The sequence below is a fragment of the Podarcis vaucheri genome, assembly GCF_965113315.1.
Source record: "Podarcis vaucheri genome assembly, chromosome: 5".
Classification (NCBI taxonomy): Eukaryota; Metazoa; Chordata; class Lepidosauria; order Squamata; family Lacertidae; genus Podarcis; species Podarcis vaucheri.
The window spans coordinates 63,601,221-63,623,571 of NC_138763.1; the positions used below are offsets into that span (position 1 = coordinate 63,601,221).

At 44.3% G+C, this 22,351-nt stretch overlaps 1 protein-coding gene across 2 annotated transcripts; it reads left to right on the forward strand.

Annotated features, from left to right (window-relative positions):
* Positions 1–14,596: 14,596 nt before the first annotated feature.
* LOC309533767 (vertebrate ancient opsin-like) lies at positions 14,597–21,299 on the forward strand. 2 transcript variants are annotated; one of them, XM_082225343.1, is made up of 5 exons: positions 14,597–15,370; positions 18,088–18,298; positions 18,379–18,496; positions 19,290–19,529; positions 20,370–21,299. In XM_082225343.1, the coding sequence occupies exons 1-5, from the start codon at positions 15,004–15,006 to the stop codon at positions 20,598–20,600; spliced, it is 1,167 nt and encodes a 388-aa protein (XP_082081469.1). In that variant the 5' UTR covers positions 14,597–15,003; the 3' UTR covers positions 20,601–21,299. The 2 variants fall into 2 exon arrangements, with proteins under 2 accessions (XP_082081469.1, XP_082081470.1); XM_082225344.1 differs by having other exon boundaries at positions 19,290–19,340.
* Positions 21,300–22,351: the final 1,052 nt, after the last annotated feature.

Consider the following 22,351-nt stretch of genomic DNA (forward strand, 5'->3'; position numbering starts at 1 on the left):
CAACTGTTGAATCCAGCCCTAGATTCTTAGGTCCAAGATTATGGCCATGGACATTTGTGGAAAAGCACAGATCAATAGGAGTTCCTGTAGTGTGGATATGATGACGGTGAGGTGACTAACATTTAAAAACATATACATAATACATTATACCATGGGAGAATCACATAAAACATTAATATTCATACAACGTATAAAAAACAATGTTAGGGAGCTTTCACAGCGCACTAATAATAAAACAAACTCAGCTCAGTCTATCAAAGGCATGGGGAGAAAGGGTGAGTTTTTACCTGGTGCCAAAAGGATGTCAGCAAAAGGGCCAGGCTGACCTTGCTGGGTCTTCTTCAAAAATGATAATCTGATCAGATCAGGGAAGTGGAAAGCATCCTTTTCACATGATTAACTTGGCAACTATAATCCTATAATTAGGATTTGGAGATGCTACTAAGCACATGACTTTTTAAAAGACTCGTTATAGATGGACATCATACCGCAATCAAGAAAAGATTGTAATTTTTTTTAAGAATGTATGATTATCTTTACATATAATAAAAGGGCAAGGTTGTCATCACACTGCAGTTTGCTTGGCTGTCAACAGATAGAGCTATGAGTTAAAACATGACAATAGACTTCTAAAAGCTGCAGGGCTATTGCAGCATCGTTGGAGGGTGAGGAGAATGAAGTGGTGGAGGGAGACAGAGATGGAGGCAGGCAGGTGGGTGAGTGGCCTAGAGGTGACCCATAGAGGAAATGTCAGGACAGGCCAGCTGCCCACCAGGTGTCTTACTCTGCTGTTGTCTGCCCTCATCACTCTCCACTGCTGAGGCTGAAATGGCATAGTTGGTGTGAGTCAGGTAGTAGGAGCTGGAGGAAGGAGTAGAAGGAGGTCTAAGGGAAGAGTAGGTAGGTTTGGCAAAGTCTAAGGGTCTATGGGGGGGCTTAGACATAACTGGCAAGCAAAGCAAGCAGGGGTGCAGCCCTTAGTAACCCTTTCTTGCCTGGGATTAAGCTGCAATCTTACACAGGGCAGGAAAGGGCTTGCAAAGTGTTCCTTTCTCCATGCTTGGGCAGGGTGTTGAGGCACTCAAGCAAAGAAGGCTGTGCAAAGTTGGCTCAAGCAAAGTTCAGCAGCAGATGGCAACATGGACAACAGCACAGGCCATGCCGTGAAGGCCTCCAGGACTGCATGAAGCCCATGTGTTGCCCAGTCTGATTTTATCTTGAGAAGCAGTTGGCTACCTATTTGGTTCCCATGGCAGCACATTGTCCAGCTGTTAACATGCCCAAGGCTCTCCCCAGGTGTGCATCAGGCAACTTTGCACAGATACAAAACCACCTAACAACGCTTGGTTTAGCATGGCTTGAACTCCACAAACTCTGCCCAGAAAAAACATGCATTGCAAAGTTGATTATAAATGAAATGAACTCAGCATAAATAACTAGGTTTGCAATTTTTTTAAAAGAAAGAAACATATTAAAAGTTAAAGCTGTTCTTGGTTCACAAAGTCTTGTGTCTGATAAAGTGGTATTAACTGTGTGTGTGGGTTTAGATAAGGAAAAAAGAACTTTTAAAAGGACAAAATGAAAAAGTTATTTCTCCGGCAGACAAACTGAGGAATACACAGGCCTGGCAGACCAAATGAGCCATCAAAGCGAGACATCAGTGAAGGCTCCCAAATACATGAAAACAACTTCTGAGAGCCAGAGGCCTGCATTTATCAGAACGCCCATCAGAAAATGAGGAGGCAATTAACAAATGGGGACAAGGTTAGCTTTATGACACAGAGCCAAAAATATTTGATACACTGTAAATTTGTCATCTTCCAGAAGTAATTCAATTACTGTACACCTAGTGGCATAAGACAACCTAGTTGCTACAACACAAAATGCCGTTGTATTGCTTTGCTTGCTGAAAACATCAGTGTGCAACCAAATTGCTTTGCAGAGCAGGGGTGATTGCTAACTAATTTGTTGTTGCTGTTAGAATTAAAGTCACAGTAGTTGCTTTTTGGGATGGGGTGGGGGCTGAATGCTATGTCATTTCTACAGTTGGGCTTTTCCCCACACTGCACATAAATTTTCTATTCTGGTGGCTCCATACTATCAGTATTTTGTGGGAGGGATTCAAGTGCATATCAGGAAATTTAGGTGTATCGGATTAATAGTGGATGAAAGTGCTCTGTTGACCTAGAGCAAAAAAAAAATCAATTTTTAAATAAACAAATAAACAATGGGCCTTTGTGGTTAGGAAAGTGATAGGGAAATGCACTGAAAATCATAGAGTGAGCCATCACAGTATTACCTCGGGTTACATACGCTTCAGGTTACAGACTCCGCTAACCCAGAAATATTACCTCAGGTTAAGAACTTTGCTTCAGGATGAGAACAGAAATTGTGCTCTGGTGGCGCGGCGGTAGCGGGAGGCCCCATTAGCTAAAGTGCTGCTTCAGGTTAAGAACAGTTTCAGGTTAAGAATGGACCTCTGGAATGAATTAAGTACTTAAGCCGAGGTACCACTGTAGTAAGAAGACATATGAACAACCTGAAAACAGATCATGACCCATGCACTAACTAAACCATAGCTCAGTGTTCTGAGCACAAGCCTGGTCTCTTCCCTCTCCAGTGTGGATGTAAGAAGATTGGAAGCGTTTTCTTCTGCATACTGTATAACTAAATGCAGTTTGTACTTATGGTACAGGCATGGTAGTTAGTCTAACTATGGCTTATCTCAGGGGTCAGCAAACTTTTTCAGCAGGGGGCCGGTCCACTATCCCTCAGACCTTGTGGGGGGCTGGACCATATTTTGGAAAAAAATATATGAATGAATTCCTATGCCCCACAAATAACCCAGAGATGCATTTTAAATAAAAGCACACATTCTACTCATGTAAAAACACGCTGATTCCCTGACTGTCTGTGGGCTGGATTTAGGAGGCAATTGGGCCTGATCCGGCCCCCAGGCCTTAGTTTGCCTCCCTGTGGTTTATCTGAATAAGCCAACATCATAAGCCGCAGTTTGAAGATGGCTCATTTGGAGAAGCCATATGTAAAACTAACTGCAGTTTGTCTTAGTTTAACGTTCGGCTTATTTGAAAGAAACCATAGCTAAAACTGACATCGGTTTGTTGTGTTCAAATGAAGCAACAAGTTGGAAGCCAGGAGTAGGACTGCTTATTTCCATCACTTCTGGTGCTCCCCCTCAGCTGCCATGAACATTCACCAGCCAGCAGAGGAACATCTTCTAGGCTGTCCCAGTGAGAGGCCCATTGAAGTTCCATCTACTTCCTCCAACATGATATTTTGTGTTAAGCAAGTTGTTTGCTGTTTACCACTTTGGGCTTCCCTCTGGTGGGAGAAACAGGCTATAAGGAATAACTGAAATGATCTTCTCATGTGGTCGCATTGGAGTAGGAGTAGACAAGGGGCAGATACAAGCCAAGGCTCATTCATGCCATGTTCAACTCTGGTTGAAGTTCTGACTGCTATTAAATCAACATACAGCTGTTCTATTTTTTCCTGACAAAGGCTGTACCTTTAATGGCTGCAGGACAGGCAGACAACCATGGACATTCTTAACCATGCTAAAATAAAGTTCTGCTCTTGAATTCCTGCCTTTCATATAGCTATAAAATGTACAGCGCGCTTCTCAGCAAAAAGTAACTGTAAGACGCGTTAAATTCATGGCTTGTCTAGCCTTTAGAACATATTCCCTCCCAATTTTTCCATCAATAAATTAGACGCCTTGTCTGCAAATTCAATGACATTTTGCTGGCTTCTTCTCTCTTGTAGCCTCTGCCTCTTGCATGTAGTGTAGCCTTTTCAGGCTGCATCAGGGATGTGTTTCTTCCTCCTAAAGGCAGATCTTCTTTTTCTGATAATAAGTGGATCCTATTCAGAGGCTGCACCCAGGGAACAGAGAAAAGATGGCAAAAAGAAAATTGTATGAGAATGTGCCAGCAAAAGGAGATTGGTTATTAGGCCTAGGTGTGCCTGTGTGTGTGTGGGGGGGGAACCAATCAACTTTGTCCACTTTTTAGGGTTTTACTGGGACCTGAGGTCAGTTGCCAGCCAATATGGCCAGAACCAAGCAGTTTAGATTCATAATTAAGTTGAACAAAGTAGGTTATCATGAGACCTTGGCATATGCAATAGTATTGCTGTATCATTTGAAAGCTTCACATTTGCCCAATAACTTGCACAACTGGAATGCAGCCTATTTGTGCTCCCAACACACCAGCATCCCCACTGCTTCAAACTAGACCCCCCTCCCCGAGAGAGTTAGTTTGTACCCAGGGTAACTTGCATCTCTCACTCTCTGTCTCAAAGAGCAAGTCTGAATCTTTGTACACAAAGGCACACACGCACAGCCCTGCTCCATCCCCTTTCCAGGAATGAGTTTGGTCCCATTCAGAACACCCAAGACAGATCTGCAGATATCAAAATGCCATCTCCCAGCTTAACTCCTCCCGAAGAAATATCAAACACTGGCTAGTCAGAATCCTGGCAAACAGATCTGAAACTAGGTTTCAAATGTGAAAAAGTTGGAAAACTGGACACTTCCCTGGATGCTTTACCATATATATTCCCTTAATATATGGTAACAGACAGACAGACAGACAGACAGACAGACAGACAGACATAGTCCTTATGTAAATTTCTCTCTCCAGATTAGGCAGAAAATTGGTGAAAGCGGGATTTCCACATGAGAGACACTGTAACAAAGATTCACTGTTTTCCTCTTCTTGATCTAATTTCCTGATCTGATTTCTAACTTTACTGCTCTTTCATTTTCCATTTATTTCCCCTATGTAATGAAACACCGCTTCTCACACTCCTACCATCCTTTCCCATCTCATAATGGCAGCTTATGAAACTGCGAGAGCACTTTTGTTGACTGTTTAGAGGTAGTCCATTATAAAAAGGAGTCTCCCAAGTTTTAAACTATTTTTAATGTTGTATTTAAATTTTCTGGCACACCCTGGGACCTTATGGTAAAGGGCAGGTGGTAAATATAATAATAATAATAATAATAATAATAATAATAATAATAATAATAATAATAGAAGATTGTTTCACACATTCATCTTTATCACATCAGGACTGTGAATGGGCTGCTGCAGATCTGTCACCACAGACGGAATGGCTTCTTCCCTTCAGTGCTTTTTAGTGGGATCAGTTAACACATTTAGCAACCAGTTGGCAGAAGCTGATTCACACATCCTTTTTCTTCACTCAGAAGAGGCCCAGGTAGGCCAACCTTGGGCTTTCGTGGCAGGTGGCTCACTCCAGGAGCCGCCATTTTAACTTCCCACAATGCCCTGACATAACATCACACCAGGGTATTGTGGAACATTAAACTGTGCCCCCCCCAAAGCCGCCACTAAGGCTGCTATTTTAATTTCTCAGAATGAATTAGAGCAAAGCTATATCAGGACCATTGTCAGAAGTTTAAAAGGCAACCTAAAGCAACTCAGTTACGGGGTGCATAGGATGTAGGCATATATTCTCATACGGCCAATTAGATGCCTATTCTATGACTGCTAAGCTTTTTCAAGAGTCTTTGGGTGAGATACTTTGTTGGAAGTTTTTTGAAAGTCCAAGAAAACTGTGTCTCAGATAACTCTGATAGGACTTCCCTCTGCAGAACCATGCTGGTTCTGTTTTGGCAAGGGTTGCAATTGTCAGTGTTCTCTTGCTTTGATATTGCTACACTCCTACAGCTATATCATGGGAGCTCATTTGTCTGTTAGGGTGGGGACAGGCTGAGCGGAACCACAAAACTGACTATCACCTGTTGGCTGAAGAAATCATAAAATGAAGGGTAGCAGAGCGGCAGTGGCGTTGCTGTCAAAGGTCTACTCACCCAACCCTCCTCCATTGTTTGAACAATGACAGAAACCAATGAGGAAACTCACTGACAATGTGAGCAAATGCTTTCCTCAGGTTTCACCTCCACCCACGTCCTAGAGTCTTATGTTCTCTGCAGAGCGAAGGCTTTCATAATGTAACACTGATTGGCCCATGAGGTTTTTCAGGATCTGTGGCCACACTTCAGAGCCACTTCCGTGAATGAAATTTGCACCCCATCTCATTAGAGGCCATCACCTTGTGAGACCAATAGACTCTCATCTATTCAATTTTAGCTTCATGGAGTAAATCCAAGAATAACAGCAACTCATATCTTGCTGATTTAATATCCTGTTTCCTCTAGCACCTCTCTCCAGGGACTAGTAAATTCAGTTCATGTTTTCAAACTGCCACATACAATTCTGACACTGGATATCATTTAGCACAGTTCTCTCCAGTTGCGTTTTGTTCTGCAGCTGTGTTAGGTAAAATGATGATATTCACACTTAAGTCTGCTGCCCTTTAGCCATAAGCTCAGGCTCAATGGATTTGTTGGCTACAGACAGATCCCCACACCATACATTTAAAGGCACATCTAATGCACATTTAAAGCACATGGCTTCCCCAGCAGAACCCCGGAAGTGTAATTTCCCCCTCACAGAGCTACAATTCTTTGGTTTTTTTTTTTTTATTCAGGATTTTCTTGTTTTACAGGAGTGTAGTGCCTCGTATTTTTTTTTTCCCATGTAACATTTTTACAAATCCATTTCATTTGTTGAGGCATTAGGGGGAGAAGAAAAGAAAAAAGAAAAAAGAGAGGGGATGGAGGGAGGGAGGATGGATAGGGGTGGGGTCGGGTGGCGGTGTTTCTATTATGTTTAATGTATGTAGAGTTTGGTGTCAGCGTTGCTTGTGTTGTTCACTTGTGTTCCTTTGGTGGTGAGAGAGGTTGGGGTTGGCCTAGGGTGTGATTGTTTGCTTGCGATTGGCTGTGGTGATCTTTGTTTTTGTGTGTGGGTGAGGTGGGTGGGTGTTTTGGATCAGGTTAGCCATATTGATTTGTATGCTGTTGGTGGATTATTGTCACTGTCCTGTTGGGCTGTGTATGTGATAAAGGGGAGCCATACCGGGGTGAAGGCGTCTTCTTCTGTTTGTCCCCGTGTCAGTTTCAGTTTGTTAGTTAATTTTTCTAGTAGGGCTGTTTCCCATACTATTTGGTACCATTGGTCCATGCTTACTCCTGACAGGTCTCTCCAGTGTCTGGTTATGGTGTTTCTGGCTGCTGAAAGTAGGTGGGTTATGAGTTCTTTGTGGTGTAAATGGGCATTGTTGTCTTGGAAGATGTTAAGTAGGGCCAATTCTGGGGTGATGTCTATTACTTGCTTGGTTATTTTACATATTTCTTGTATGGTTGTTGTCCAGAATACTTGGATTTTGGGACACTCCCACCACATGTGGAGGTACGTGCCTGTGGAGGTGCACCCTCTCCAGCATTTTGGTGAGGTTCCTGGGTGTATTAGCGCTAGTTTCCTTGGTGTTAGGTACCACCTGTAGGTGAGTTTCAGTGTGAGTTCTTTTCTTTTCGTTGATATGGATTTAAAGGGGGGTTTAGACCACATTCTGGTCCACTGAGTGGGGTTAATCTCATAGCCTATGTCATTCTCCCATTGTTTTTTGATTGCGTCTAGGGGATTTGCGGGATTTTGGAGTAGTATTTTGTATATTGCGGATACCGTCCCTTTACCGTTTCCCTTTGTTGTTAGGAGGAGGTTTTCGAAGGTTGTCAGGGGCCTAGTTGCTGCTGATTTTACTGTTGGGTTGTTTAAGAGGGCATGTAGTTGGTGTTTTGTTAACCAGGGCATTTGGGTGTCTTCTAGTTTGTCTTGTATTTCTTGTGTTGACAAGGGTTTGTTATTTTTATAAAAGTCTATTAGGCGATATAAGCCTTTGGTTCGCCAGGTTTTTATCTTGAGGTTTTGTGCTGCATGGTGGAATAATGGGTGGTACGCCAGGGGGATTAGTGGGGATGGGGTTGGGGATAGTTTGCCTATTTGTGTTTTCCATGCTTTGAGCATGGTCTGTGTGTACCTGTTAAGTGTTGTGGGAATTTTCTTTAGTTTGTTTGGGAGGAGTGGGTATGCTGTGGTGCAGGTGTTTTCAATTGTGTCCCTCTCTAGGTGTACCCATTGTTTTGTCTCATCTTCTAGTATATATGGGATTATATGGCGTATTTGGTTGGCATTGTAGTATGTTTCTATGTTGGGGATTCCCCATCCTCCTTCTGAGGTGGGGAGGTGCAGATATTTGGGGTTTATTCTTGGTTTTTTATGTGAGAAGATGAAAGAGTGTAGTTTTCTCTGCCAACTGCGAAGTTGGGTTGAAGGGATCCAGATTGGGAGGGTTTGGAATAGGTAGGTTAGTTTTGGGAGTGTGATCATTTTGATCAGGGCTATTTTGTCTGAGAGAGTGAAGTTCATGTTGTTCCATCTCTTTAGGTCTTTGTTAATTTGTCGCCACAGGGGCTTGTAGTTGTGGAGGTACAATTTATTGAGGTTTCTGGTTATTTGTACCCCTAGGTATCTGAACTTGGTGTGGCAAAGTTTTATTTTGGTGACCTTCGTGAGTTCTTTTTGGGTGTGCGGAGGGGTGTTGAAGCACATAGCTTCTGTCTTTGTAAAATTTACCTGTAGGCCCGACACCATTGCAAATGTGTTGAGTTCTCTGGTTAGGGAGGGTGCTGTGCTTATGGGGTCTGGTGTTGTGACCATTAGGTCATCTGCAAAGAGCCCTAATTTATAGGTTCTGCCTTTTATTTCCACTCCCTTGATGTCTGTGGCTGCTCGGATGCGGATTGCTAGGGGTTCCAGAGCCAGGATAAATAAGAAGGGAGACAGTGGGCATCCTTGTTTTGTGCCTCTTTGGATAGCTATAGTATTAGAATCCATATTGTTAGTTCTGCATCGTGCTGAGGCTTGGGAGTATATTTGTTTGAGGGTTTGTAGGAAGTTGGGGCCAAATTTCATGTTAGTTAGTACTGCTAGTATGTATTTCCACTCCAAGCAATCAAAGGCTTTGAGGATGTCTAGGGACATAATTGTCAATGGGAGTTTGGTTGCCTTGCTGTGTTCGATCAGGTTCAGTAGTTTCCTGATGGGGTCTGTTATATTGCGGCCAGGGACAAAGCCAGTCTGGTCTGGGGCTATTAACTTGTGTAGGAAGATTTTTAGGCGGTTGGCCAAGATTGATGTGAAGATCTTGTAGTCTTGGTTTATTAATGAGATTGGGCGGTATGATTCGACTTTGAGGCTGTCTTTTAGTGGTTTTGGGATGCAGACTATTCTGGAGTGGGTCCAGGTTTTGGGGATGGGGCCCCCTTTTATGATGTCGTTGAATAGGCGGGTCATGTAGGGCATCAAGGGTTCTTTGAATTTCTTATAGAATTCTGCTGTGAAGCCGTCTGGGCCTGGGGCTTTGTGTGGTTTCAGGTTTTTGAGGACCGTATCTATTTCCTCTGGGGTGATAGGGCTGTCCATGAATTCCTGTTCCTCATCAGTTAGGGTAGGCATGTTTAGTCCTGCTAGAAATGTTCTGATTTCCTTCTCTGGTGGGTTATGGGAGGTGTATAGGTTGGAGTAGAATTCTGCAAATTCTGAGGTTATTTCTTCGGGGGAGAATGTTATGTTGCCGTTTTTTTTGGTGATGCAGTGTATTCTTGTTTTGAGTGCTTTTTTCCTACATCTATTTGCTAGTAATCTGGAGTTTTTCCCTCCATATTCGTAGAAACGTTGTTTAGAGTATAGAATGTTGATCATTGTTTTGTTAATTTCTAGGGAGTCTAGTTCTCTCCTTTTTTGTTCTATAAGTTTGAGGAGTTTTTTAGATCCTGTTTGTTTGTAGCGTGATGAGAGGGCTATGATGTCTTGTTCTGTTTTGCTAATTTTTGAGGAGGTTTGTTTTTTAAGGAATGTTTTCTCTTTTATGCAAGCTCCTCTGGTGACTGCTTTCATTGCGTCCCATAGGAGGGGGGTTGTTATATTGTTTACATCGTTTTCTTTGAAGTAGTTTTGGAGGGTTTTTGTGAGACTCTCTCTAATTTGTTTGTTTGTAGTTAGGATGGGGCTGAAGGACCATGATGGGGTGGTTTGTGTTCCTTCTCCTATTTTAACAATGACTTCTACTGGGGCGTGGTCTGTGATTTTAATGTTACCTATGTTTGTTGATTCCACTGAGGGGATTAGACCCTGTGTGAGTAGAATGCTGTCCAGTCTGGATACTGTATCATGGCGTCCCGATTGGAATGTATGGCTGATGTCTCCTGGGTTTTGCTCACCCCAAATGTCGTAGAGACCCCTGTTTTTTAGCATTTTTAGTAACTTGTAAGAGTTCCTGGTTGTTGGGGGTTTCCTTCGGAGGAAGGTTGCCCATGGGGTTGTGGGGTGGATATCTTTCAGAGATATACCTTTCATATTCAGATTGAGGTCCCCTCCTAGGATTGCTTCCCCTTCAGAGAAGGAGAGGAATTTGTTTAGTGTCTTCTGGAAGAATTCCAATTGTTTCGTGTTTGGGGCGTATATGGAGCCGATTGTCAGTTTGATTTTGCCATCTAGTGTCCCTTTAGCGAAAATGAATCTGCCTTTTTTGTCCTTGAGGACTGTTGTGGCAGTGAAGTTCAGGTCTCTACTGAGTATTATGGCTACCCCACGAGCTTTCCCTGAGCCTCGTGCGACCCACTGTTGACTGAAGCGGGGGTCGCTCAGGAGTTTGCTGCCTTTGGGTGGGTTGTGTATTTCTTGTAGGAAGGTGATGTGTGGTTTCATGGTGTTTATGTATGAGGTGATGCGTTTCCTTTTGATGGGGTTTCCCAGCCCCCTCACGTTTAATGTAATTGCTTTTAGGTTAGCCATCTTGCTTATCTATTATGTGGGGCGATTCCCTGCCAACCCGTTCGGGTTGTCTTGTGTCTCTCTCTTCGTGTTGTTTAAAGGACCAGTGGGGTTGCGCTGACCTAGGGTGTGGTGGGTGGGGGGCTAATGGGATTAGAGTAAGATTTGGGTTAAAGAGTAGGGGGTAGGTTGTAGGGAGTTTCCTATATGTAGTCATATAGGTGTTTGTTTGGGGTATTTTAGGCCATCTGGCATTTAGCCAGTTGGTCCTAGGTCTCAGCTGGTGTGGAAGGCCGTGTTCAAGGACAGGCCATCCCCCCTGTTGTTTGCGATAGGGGGTGATCAGTGAGACAGTGTGAAGTGACTTTGTAACGTCGCTGTCAGGTATAAGGTTCATGAGCAATGTTGCCAATGTTATGAGCAACATTGTTGGTGTGTTGGGGTGGGGATGTGGATGTTGGTACGCTCTGGTGCCACCATAGTGCTGGTTGGGTATCAGATTTTAGCCTGATTGTGGGTTGTGTTATTAAGGTTGGAGGAGTTGTTTTTCCCTAGTATGGAGTATGGGGGTGTTGAAGGTGTGGGTGATGGGGAATGTGGTTGAGGTCGTCTGGACTGGTGTTGGGGTGGGGATTCCTGTGGGGGTGCGGGGCTGGGGGGGGATGTTGATGGTGTTAACTAAATCTATGGGTTTTTTTGGGGGGGAGAGGGGGGAAAGGGGGGGAATCACCAGTCCTTCAGTTTGTGGTTTTTCCTGGTTGCTTCATTCAGCTGGGGTTGTTGTTGTTGTAGGGTTGTCCATCTGCGATGAATTGGTTTGGTTAATCTTGGTCTGGTTTCTTGTGTCGTATGGCCGGCGGGACGGTTCTGAGCATGATGCTTGCCTGTATTGGTTTTCGTTGTTGTGCCGCTTCTGTTGTTTCTTTGTCTTCTGTACCGTTGTCCAGTTGTTTGCTGTTGTTTCCTCGTGGTTGGGGCTGTCACTTGGTGGGTTTGTCGGTTGCCATTCCGGTGGGAGGTCGAGTTCAAGGTTCTTTAGTAGTTGCAGGGCCTCAGGTATGTTGGTAGCCATGTGTTGCGTTGTATTGGTTGTTACAATGAGGCGGAAGGGGAAGCCCCATCGGTATTTGATCCCTGCTTGTTGGAGACGCTGGGTGCATGGGCGCAGGCTTTTCCTCCGGTTTAGGGTATCCTGAGATAGGTCCTGTAAGGCCAGAATAGGGGTTTCTCCATATCGAAGGTTGGTTGAGTTTTTGAGGTGGTGCCACACCTCTTCCTTCTTTTTGTAGCGTGTGAAGCATACAATGATGTCTCTTGGGGGGGCGCTGGGTTTTGGCATAGGTTTTAGGGCTCTGTGAGCCCTCTCCAAGTCATCTGCCTCAAGTTTCAGGCTTGGGACTGTGTTTTTCAGCCAGCGTATAATTAGGTCTGCTGGGCTTTTCTCCTCTGTTTTTTCAGGAAAGTTGCGGAAGCGGATGTTACAACGTCTATTGCGGTCTTCAAGGTCGGCTTGCTTAATTTTCATCTCTCTGTGTTCTGCTTCCATTTGGTTTACCAGTTCGTCCAGTTTCTTGTTCACACGTGCATTCTCTTCCCGGTATTGCTCTATTATTCTTTCTTGCATTTGGTTCTTGTTCTCTAGAGCTTCCACTTTGGAGGTTAGATTGTTGATTAGTACCTGCATGGGAGCCATTGTGGCTTTCAGTGTTTCTTCTAGTCTTGCTTCCATTTCCCTCAGATCTCGTTTCGTTATTGGGTGGTCATCGTCTTGAAGGGGAGTTACCGTCTTAGCATTGTTTGCCATCTCCCTGGTTGGTGTCGTCTTGGTCTCCCTGATTTTGGTTTGAGGTTGGCTTGGCGTCCTCTTGGTGTAGGGCGTGTGGTGGTTAGGAGTTGTGGCAGTGGTGATTCCTGGGTATTGTTGGGTTGCTGAGCTGATCAGGCTTTGTTGGTTGGTGGCTTCTACAGAGCGTTTTGATTAGGTGGTCATTTGTGTCACTTCTAGTCTGTGTTTTAAGAACTTCTTTAGGGCTTCTGCAGATGCCCCAGCGGTGCCGCCGAGGCGGGGGGGGGCAGGCAAGCAGAGATGGGTAGACTAATGGACAGACAGTTCACATAAAGGGAGGGGGGTTAGCAGGTAGAGATGCAAGAGATTGGAGGGGTGGGGCCAGGGGAAATATGTGTTAGGAGGGGGTTGTATATGCCCCAAAGGGGTATTGGGGTCCAGTTAAGGTGGAAGTTGGGGTTGGGAGTGCGCTCAGAAACAGACAAATAGGCTATATGTCACAGAGCTACAATTCTGAACATGGAATCATGGAATTGTAGAACTGGAAGGGACCACAGGGGCCATCTAGTCCAACCCCCTGCAATACAGCAATATTTTCCCCAATGTGGGGCTTGGACGCATGGCCCTGAGATTAAGACCTTAACATGTTACAGTTCCCAGGGTTCTTTGGGGGAAACCATGTGCTTTAAATGTGTGTGTTGGAACTGCCCTAAATTTACAAAATATTTGCAGAGAAACACTGTTGATTGCAGAAAAGGTTAACCTTTCAAAGAACCTGCCCCAAACACTGAAAAGTGTTCTCTTTATGGCATGAAAACTACACCAGGATCGCAACCAGGCAAGAAGATATAGACTGTCTGGGTCAAAATGAACATACAAGATCTGAACTGTTCTGGAATTTGCTGGGATCTATAAATTGTGACCAAATTGTCTGAAATGACTGGGGAAAGAGGCTTGTTGTTTCAGAGGTAGATTCTTCTGCTACCTGTCCAAAGAGCAATATTGTACCTCGCTTTCAGAAACTGTGTTCAGTGAGGTTGTTTAAAAGTGCTAGGACAACTGCGCTTGAATAAAATTGATCTATCCATTGACTAATTAAAAGTGGCCAAGAGGGGGCCTGGCATATGGCCGCAGGGAGGCTAGTTTAAAGTCTAGACAGAGAAGGCTCCAGCTGAAGATGGATTGGGATACAAAAGGCCTGTGGTGCAAAATTTAGATGGTGGGTTGTGCTCGGTGCTGCCTCTCTCTGCCTCTTCTGGACTATGCTCTTTCCAGTCAAGCTCCACTACAAGCAGGTAACTTTACCATCTACATTGCTTGCAATCCAATAATTTCAAATGCAGCAGTTAATCATCTCTAAAAGGAGTCTGGTTACACCTCTGTGTAGGACAGTGCTCTGAGCTTTCAGTTCCCATCAGTTCTGACTACAGGGATCATCAGCCTTTTGGAGCCGATTTGCTAACCAGAGAAACTTGCAGACACTACATACAATGCAGCAATCGTATGGCTGTTGATATCAGGCAGGCGCCTTCACCCTACTGAGATTCGAGCAATGCAGGGGGTAGACCGGATGACCCTTAGGTCCCTTCCAACCCTACAATGCTTTGATGCTATGAGTCTATAAAAAGGGGGTTGGGGGTGTTATGATTATGGAAAGGTGTGAGGAGCATATTTGTTCCCTCTAGAAATCAGAAATAATTTTATTAAAACAAATTGTTTGAATGCACTACTGGAGGAAAAGGCAACAGACATTACAAAAAGTAATGTCACCACACCTCTATGCAATGATATACTTTAAAAATCAAATTTTGCCAGTAATTGCCACAATTTAGTTGTAGGCATTCAGTGTCGCTGCATTAATGGTGCCAAAGAGGTTCGTTGCGCCTCATTATCTACCTGCCCAGGTATCAATCCAATTGCCTTTGTGATGCTGTCTGGTCATCCTCTTTTCCAGCAGATCTGGCAGAAAGAAACCTCCACTCTGTTCCAATTATAGCTGTGAGAGAACACGAGGAAGGCGTTTTTCCCCCTTCCTGGCTAATGAAGAGAAGACTCCTTCTCTCTAATTCTCGAAAGCAGGCAAGGCATGCCTTCCTGAGCCTCCTCATCTCTCCCCTGCTAGAGCAGCTGCAGCCAGGGCCATCCCTGCACTGCTGTTGGCTGCCTCACTGAAGAATCACAAGAAGGAAGCCCTTTGCTCCTTTAATCTTGCTGGCAGAGAGACGGTGGCAGCTGCAAAGAGAGAAAAAGGAGACCACCAGATGGCTTGCCAGAGACTCCCTTGCTTGGGCATGATCCCACCACAAGCACCAAACTCCTTTCCATTCAGAACTTTAGTTTGCAAGACTGCAAGAGTGTTGTTCCTTTGTTTTTAAAGAAACCAAACCTACTACTATAAAGAAGAAGTTCCATTTTAGGAAGGTGACCGTGATTGATTAGGTGTGCTGATATTCCCTGGCACGCTTTGTTCTTCTATGTTGAAAGACAAAAATGGATGGTCTGACGGGAGAACCTGAAAATGGATCCTTGCTGCTAGATCCCCCAGCAAGTTCCTCGCCTTTGGATCCATTCTTGCAACCCCTGGACTTCATCGAACCCTGGAACTTCCACCTTCTTTCTGCTCTGATGTTCTTGGTGACTTCCCTGTCCCTCTTCGAGAATTTTACCGTCATCCTAGTGACTCTGAAATTCAAGCAGTTGAGGCAACCTCTAAACTATGTCATCGTGAACCTCTCCGTGGCTGATTTCCTGGTCTCCTTGATTGGGGGCACAATCAGCTTTTTGACTAATCTGAAGGGTTATTTTTTCATGGGCCACTGGGCATGTGTGCTGGAAGGATTTGCGGTCACGTTCTTTGGTAAGTGAAAAGGTTACTGATCTTCCCAGCCTTCGATGTAAGTTGCAGATGCATTTAAATAACAGTGCAATCCTATGCATGCTTCTTCCAAAGTCAATCCCACTGAGTCTTATTTCCCCAAGGAAGTATGCATAGGACTGCATTGTTACTTTTGCCTGCAGGCAAAAGGGACCGGCTCACAGACATGCTGTACCTTGGGATGATTGCTGAGTTCTTTTGCGCTTGCTGTTACTGAGCTTTTCATTCTGAAGATAACATAGCAAGGTTTGCTAGCAGCTATCCATTTATGAGATTTAGCAAAAGCGCCTTTGTGATTGCTAATAGGGATTTATCTCTTTGCACATATTGGAAGAAATCCTGTGTGCTACAGAACCCAAACTCCAGGGTGAGGGGGGAGGCATGAGACATGCTTTCTTGGGGGACCTTTTATAATTTGAAGTGATAATGTTGAAGCGTGTCTCCCTGAAAAATAACGGTATTGTAACTCAGGGCTATTAACCAATTAAAGTGCTCTTCGTTGATTAAGTGTGGTGCTTCATCTGGTTAATTGGTCAATTACTCTGCATCTCAGGTCACCCAAAGAGGGCTCTTTCTGCTAGCCAATGAATCCTCACAATCTTCATATTCTCTGAACACACTTGCACCTAGCTTGTCAAATAGCACTCCTAGGTGAAATCTAGCAGTTAATTGGTTCTATCTTTGTGCTGTCCACATAGCTACTTCAGGGCAATTATGCTGGATTACAAACATAGCAAGCTGCCTGTTAAGTGAGTCAGACCACCGGTCCAGTACTGCCTATGTTCCCATTGGGATTAAACTTGGGACTGTCCCATTTTACATAGATACATACATTTCCAGTTTCTTCTCATGATAATGCCATGACGTTGAGGACTAGCAACTTAAGGCCACCGAGGGAAATTCAGAGTTGTATTCGGGCCTTGAACCCAGGATTCCCTAGCCCAAATCTAATATACTACCCACTTTACAACTGCACACTGGGTCTCGGTGATGGTTGTTCCATATGGACCTATGCTTCAAATTGCCTTTGGAAAGGGTCGTCCGACGAGCTATTTCCGTCTGCAGGTCAAGAGCAATAATGCTTTCCTAGGACAATCATCACATCCTTTTTCAAGCACCCTCAGGGGAATGGCAATGGGAGGTCTGTCCCCCCCTGAATCTTCTAGCAATAATAACACTGACTGCTGGCAAAGAGTGAACTCTTCCACAGTGCAGTGGTCCTAACAGAAAGCAAGGAGGTAAACAGCCAATGTGAATATAGCATCTATATTCTGTAATGCACATTTTAAGAGCTGGTAGAAGGGGTTAAGAAAAGTTTGGCTTGCGACAGGCTGGGCTAGCCAATGCCATAGGCTATAATTCCTGCAGGATGTGTGACTTATAGGGAGAAGATACTGGTCTGGGGTAAAGTTGTTCTTCAATCACTTCTCTGTTTTGCTCAGCAGGAACACCTGCCTTCCTCTACTGTCACTGGAGCATTTCAGTGGCATATTACTGTACCTCCCAAACCACAACCTACCCCCCTCTCCTACCATTCCTAAAACGATTCCTTGTAAATGCTGAGCAGCTTGTACATGCTGAAAGGAAGTTCTGCTAACTGGGTGCATGAGCGACATGTGGTTGGCAGTGCTTCTCGCAACCTAAGGTTAGTCAATGCACAGCACACAGAGTTTCTGTATCTAACAGTTATTGGCTGATTGCATTTATATCCCACTTCTCCCCCAAGGAGTGTGAGGTGGCGTACATGGATCTCCTCTCCTCATTTAATCCCCACAATGGCTCTGTGAAGTAGGTTCATCTGGGAGGCAGGGACTGGCCTGAGGTCACACAGTGAGCTTCGTGGCCAAGTGGGGAGCTGAACCCTGTTCTCCCAGGTCCTAGCCCGACACTCTAACCACATCACTGCAATGACTCATTTTGTACATGTGCCCAGTGTAGGTTTCCCAATGGATGTTACAGACCAGTGCAAGCAGCCCAGCCCATTTCTGCTTTCCCTGTAACATCCAACAACCTCTCCCCTCACATATATCATCATCATCATGCAACTGAACTTAAGTTCCTTCATGTCTCCTTTATTTCAGCAGCATCATAAAACACAGACAACTCCCCCCTTTAGAATTAATGGCATTTTAAACGGGCTGAACTGTGCCAAATTGCTTCTAATCCTGGAAAGTTCCATGAATGCAGAATTCTAAGCATCCCGTTTCTCTGAGCGCTCTGCCTCCAATTCAGATCAGATGCATTGCCTTTGTTTTTATAGCCCCAGAAGAAGTCATTCTAAACAATATTTGGCCGCTCCCTAGACTGAAGAAAGCAGGCAGGTGGGGAGTAGCTGATGGCAGACTGAGGTGGTGGGAGCAGTGCCTCATTTGTCCTAAGGGAACAACCTGCAGATGGTCCCTTGTCTCTCTAGAAAGCAGAGAGAAAACCCCTAGAGAACTGCTTCCTGGTCTGACTTGGTACAAGGCAGCTTCACATGTCCATTTGATTAGGGATTTGAGCTCAGATCTCCCGGGTCAAAGTCCAGCACTCCACCCAGTGGGAAATCTGTAGCTTTCTAAATGTTGTTGGACTCCCAACTCTCACCAGCATGGCCAGTGGTCAAGGATGCTGGGGCTTGGAGAGCCACAGGTTCCCCATCCTTGCAATATGTTACACCAACTTCTTCTTCCCCCTAATTTAGCTCATTCTCGTTGCAGGAATAGTCGCCCTCTGGTCCCTTGCTCTGCTTGCGTTTGAGCGCTACATTGTGATTTGCCGTCCCATGGGAAACATGCGCCTCAGGGGGAAGCATGCAGCTCTGGGAGTAGCCTTTGTGTGGGTTTTCTCCTTCATCTGGACCATCCCTCCTACAATGGGCTGGAGCAGCTACACTACCAGCAAGATTGGAACTACGTGTGAACCCAACTGGTAAGGCAACTTGGGGATGCGGCATTTGTTTGATCAGCCCTAATCCGGCAGAACCTAAAAACCTCGTGTGGTTTTTATAGGTATTCTGGAGACTATAACAACCGTACTTTCATCATTACATTCTTCACCACCTGTTTTATCCTGCCCTTATTGGTGATTTTGATATCCTATGGAAAACTGATGCGGAAACTTAGAAAGGTAGGTGAGAACATTTGCAAGAGATACGAATCCCTCTGAAGGAGTGTTTTGGCACTGGTGGGCTTTTGTGTCAAAGGATTAGATTTTGTATGGATCAAATTTCCAAACTTTGGGATCTTAATTAGTCATGTATATTGTGCACATCTTAGGCTGTGATCTGATTAGTGCAGATTCCTAGGCCAGGAGCAGGTTGAGTATGTCTAGATGCTCAGCTGAGCAGCAGAAATCTGAACGACGTCACCTGTGTGGCTGACCCACTTTGTGTTGTTCAGGAGGATGTTTATGAGCAGTGCAGATCTGGTGATGGCATTTCCATCGTGCCAAGAGTGGTGGTACTGCAATATCTCATGTCATGCCACTCCCTTTTACAAACAGTGAACTTCATTTCAGCTTGATCATCTTAACAACAGCGTCTACACAGTTGCAAGTGTGGACGTATTAGGAGAGTCACACATGTTCAGAGTCCTGAAAACTGCAGGGGAATTAAATATATGAATCTCTATGACCCACATGTATGGGGTGAATAACAAAAGAATTGGCTAGGTGCCTCTCTAGGTTCAAAACACAGAGTTTACCACACTCTCCAGCAGCAAGGAGAGCACAGGCAGAATACTCTTGGGCTTTAAACATGTGCTCTAAACTTGGAGTTTGCTTAGATATGTCCTCCCTGAAAACAAATAAACTGGGTCTAAAAAATCCTACTGGTATCCCTGCTTGCAGATGTCATCTAGGTAGAAAGCCCTTACTTTGCTCATGCTTTTGATGATATCTCCCCCCACTCTCTCTTTTCAAGGTTTCAGATACTCAAGGCAGACTGGGCTCTACAAGGAAACCTGAAAGACAGGTGACCAAAATGGTTGTCATTATGATCCTTGCATTTTTAATTTGCTGGTCTCCTTACGCAGCCTTTTCAATCTTGGTCACCACCTATCCTTCCATCAATCTGGACCCTCGCCTCTCTGCCATTCCAGCGTTCTTTTCGAAAACGGCCACGGTGTATAATCCAGTTATCTATGCCTTTATGAACAGTCAGGTACTGCACACCTCCTCTTTGGGTATTTAAACCAAATTGTTTCTGAGTCCATGGGGAACATTTCTGGTTTGTTTTTTTCCATTCCTGTTTTAACAAATTGTTTCTGTCCACTTACGTGTTAAATTATTGCTTCACTCCCATGATTTATGACATCTTTTATTCAGCTTGTTATATGCGCTATCGATTCTGGCTTGCATTCCAGAATATATTTACTTCAGAGTAACTCTATTAAAATCAGTTGCAGGGTTTTAGAAAGCATGGGATGAGGACTGCCCACAATATGGGCCACCATTCCCCCTTCTGGGAGAATCCTCTGATTTAGGAGATGATGGGGCTTGGCCGATTATGTTGTTTTAGTGCATGGGTAAGCAAACTAAGGCCCCGGGGCTGGATCCGGCCTAATTGCCTTCCACGGATGGTCCAGGAATCAGTGTGCTTTTACATGAGTAGAATGTGTGCTTTTATTTAAAATGCATCTCTGGGTTATTTGTGGGGCCTGCCTGGTGTTTTTACATGAGTAGAATGTGTGCTTTTATTTAAATGCATCTCTGGGTTATTTGTGGGGCATAGGAATTCGTTCACCCCCCCAATATAGTCCAGCCCCCTACAAGGTCTGAGGGACCGTGGACTGGCCCCCTGCTGAAAAAGTTTGCTGACGCCTGTTTTAGTGGTTCATTTTAGGCATGTGTACCCTTCGCTTTAAACATGCAACATAGAAACAAAGAACTGTAGAATTGGACGGGAGCCAAAGGTCCATCTAGCCCATCCCCCTGCAATGGCTTTCCAGGACACCTCACATAATTTCAGCACAACAATAATTATTTGTGATTTCATTCCTAGTTCCGGAAGTGTCTCATCCAACTGTTTCGATGCAGTGGCCAAGATATTGCCGACTCCAATGTGAACCCGATTTCAGAAATGGCAGTGCTCACACACAGCAAAAATGGCAGAGAGATGTCTACAGCGGCACCGCCTCTCACTGTCTTCAGCCGGAGAAGCGAAGATGAGCAAAGCAGCTGCCATTCTTTCGCCCAGCTGACTGTCGCAGAAAATCAAGTTTGTCCAGTGTGAATGCAACTCTTCAAGATGATGAGCCAGGACTACTAACTGAGGATGGGGAACTTGTGGCTCTGTAGATTATGTTGGATTATGATTCCCCCTCCCCAATCCTTGACTATTGGCCACACTGACTTAGGCTGATGAGAGATGAAATCCAACAACATCTGGAGGGCCACTGGTTCCCGGTCCCCATTGTAAACCATTCCATTGTTAGCATTCATTTGATCAAAATAGCAGCCAACAAGAATGTCAAGGCCAATTGCTCAGCATGTTCTATTAGCTGGTAGCGTTATGAATCCATTTAGGCTACAATAATATGCACACTCACCTGGGACTAACTTGTAAGTACCGTAGGTAAACATAAGACTGTTAGTGCTTTTTCCTCAAGCTGTTAGTGCTTTTTCCTCAAACGATTCTAATGCGCATGCTTTAGCATTAATGTAACATTTGGAAGATACCATCTGTGTTATGGACCTTAAGAAAATAACAAAGAATTGTTCATGGAGACAGTTTACTACTCCAGAGTCTTAACATCACTCTTTATATTTTCTTTTTCTTGTTCCACTGAAATTGTTTGAAATTGTTGGATTGGAATTTTGTTTTCCTTCTTTAAATGAGGTGGATTAGTATTTTCAGAGGAGAGGAGAGTCTGAGGTGTAACTGTTTAAGAAATTCTGTATGTAACATAAACATGCCTTATTTATTTTTGCATATACTGTGTTTTGTTATTCTGCATATCTTCCAAGGAGCTCAGAGAATGCTCCCAATTTATCCCAAGAACCCTGTGAGCTAGGTTAGGCTCAGGGATAAGTGACCTGACCCAAGGTGAGTTTCATGGCTGAGTCAGGATCTAAATCAAGTAAATCAATAAAAACACTTAACTGAGGTTCTGCCTCCCTAACATAAAGCCTACCCCTCTCTGTTCATTGTTTCCCCACTGCTATCAGAATTGACCCACCATCCCAGGGCTAGGAGCCTTTGTGGGGGGTGGGGAGTCCCCACTAGTGCAACCTACAAAGTCATCAGCAATCCTTCAAAAACTGGTGAGGCGATTCAACACTCAGGAAGGAGATGAAGGCATTGGGAGAACTAAGTTTTGTTAACTCGGTTGTTTCCCCAGGCCACCTCCAGTCTCCCAATCTGTCTGCTTTAGGAAAACAACTAATGGGATTTCCTTCTTGCAATTACATGGACCTAGAGTGAGTCAAATGGTGTAGTAATTATATGTTTTTACTTAATCAAAACAGGGGCAATTTTGTTTTTGAAAAGTTATTTGGAACCTGTTTCAATCTTTCTCCATCTCTCTAACTTTCATCCCCCAAAGTCCATGATTTCATCAAGTTAGGTAGCTCAGAAAGCTACATCATCGCTCAGCAGGTTTCTGCCAGTAATGGCTGAGCCAGAAACGACAACTGGTTACAAATGATTCTGTCATCCATGCTGTGGCATCATGAAATAACAGTGTCGTGTCGTGTGTGTGTGTGTGTGTTTATGTACACACACACACACACACACACACACACACACACACACACCTCTCCCCAATGCCATAAACAATTGACCATATGTAATTTTGAAATCATTTGAACGCCTGGAATTATTTTCCAAACAATTCAGCCTTTAAACCGAACAGTGTTCAAGATCACCCTCAAACACAAGCTGATTAAGAATAATTTCATCAGCGATTTGAGCCACACACAACAACTCAATTATGTTCTGTTATTTCCTCCCCATCGAAAGGTGTTCCTGCTTTGCTCTTTTTC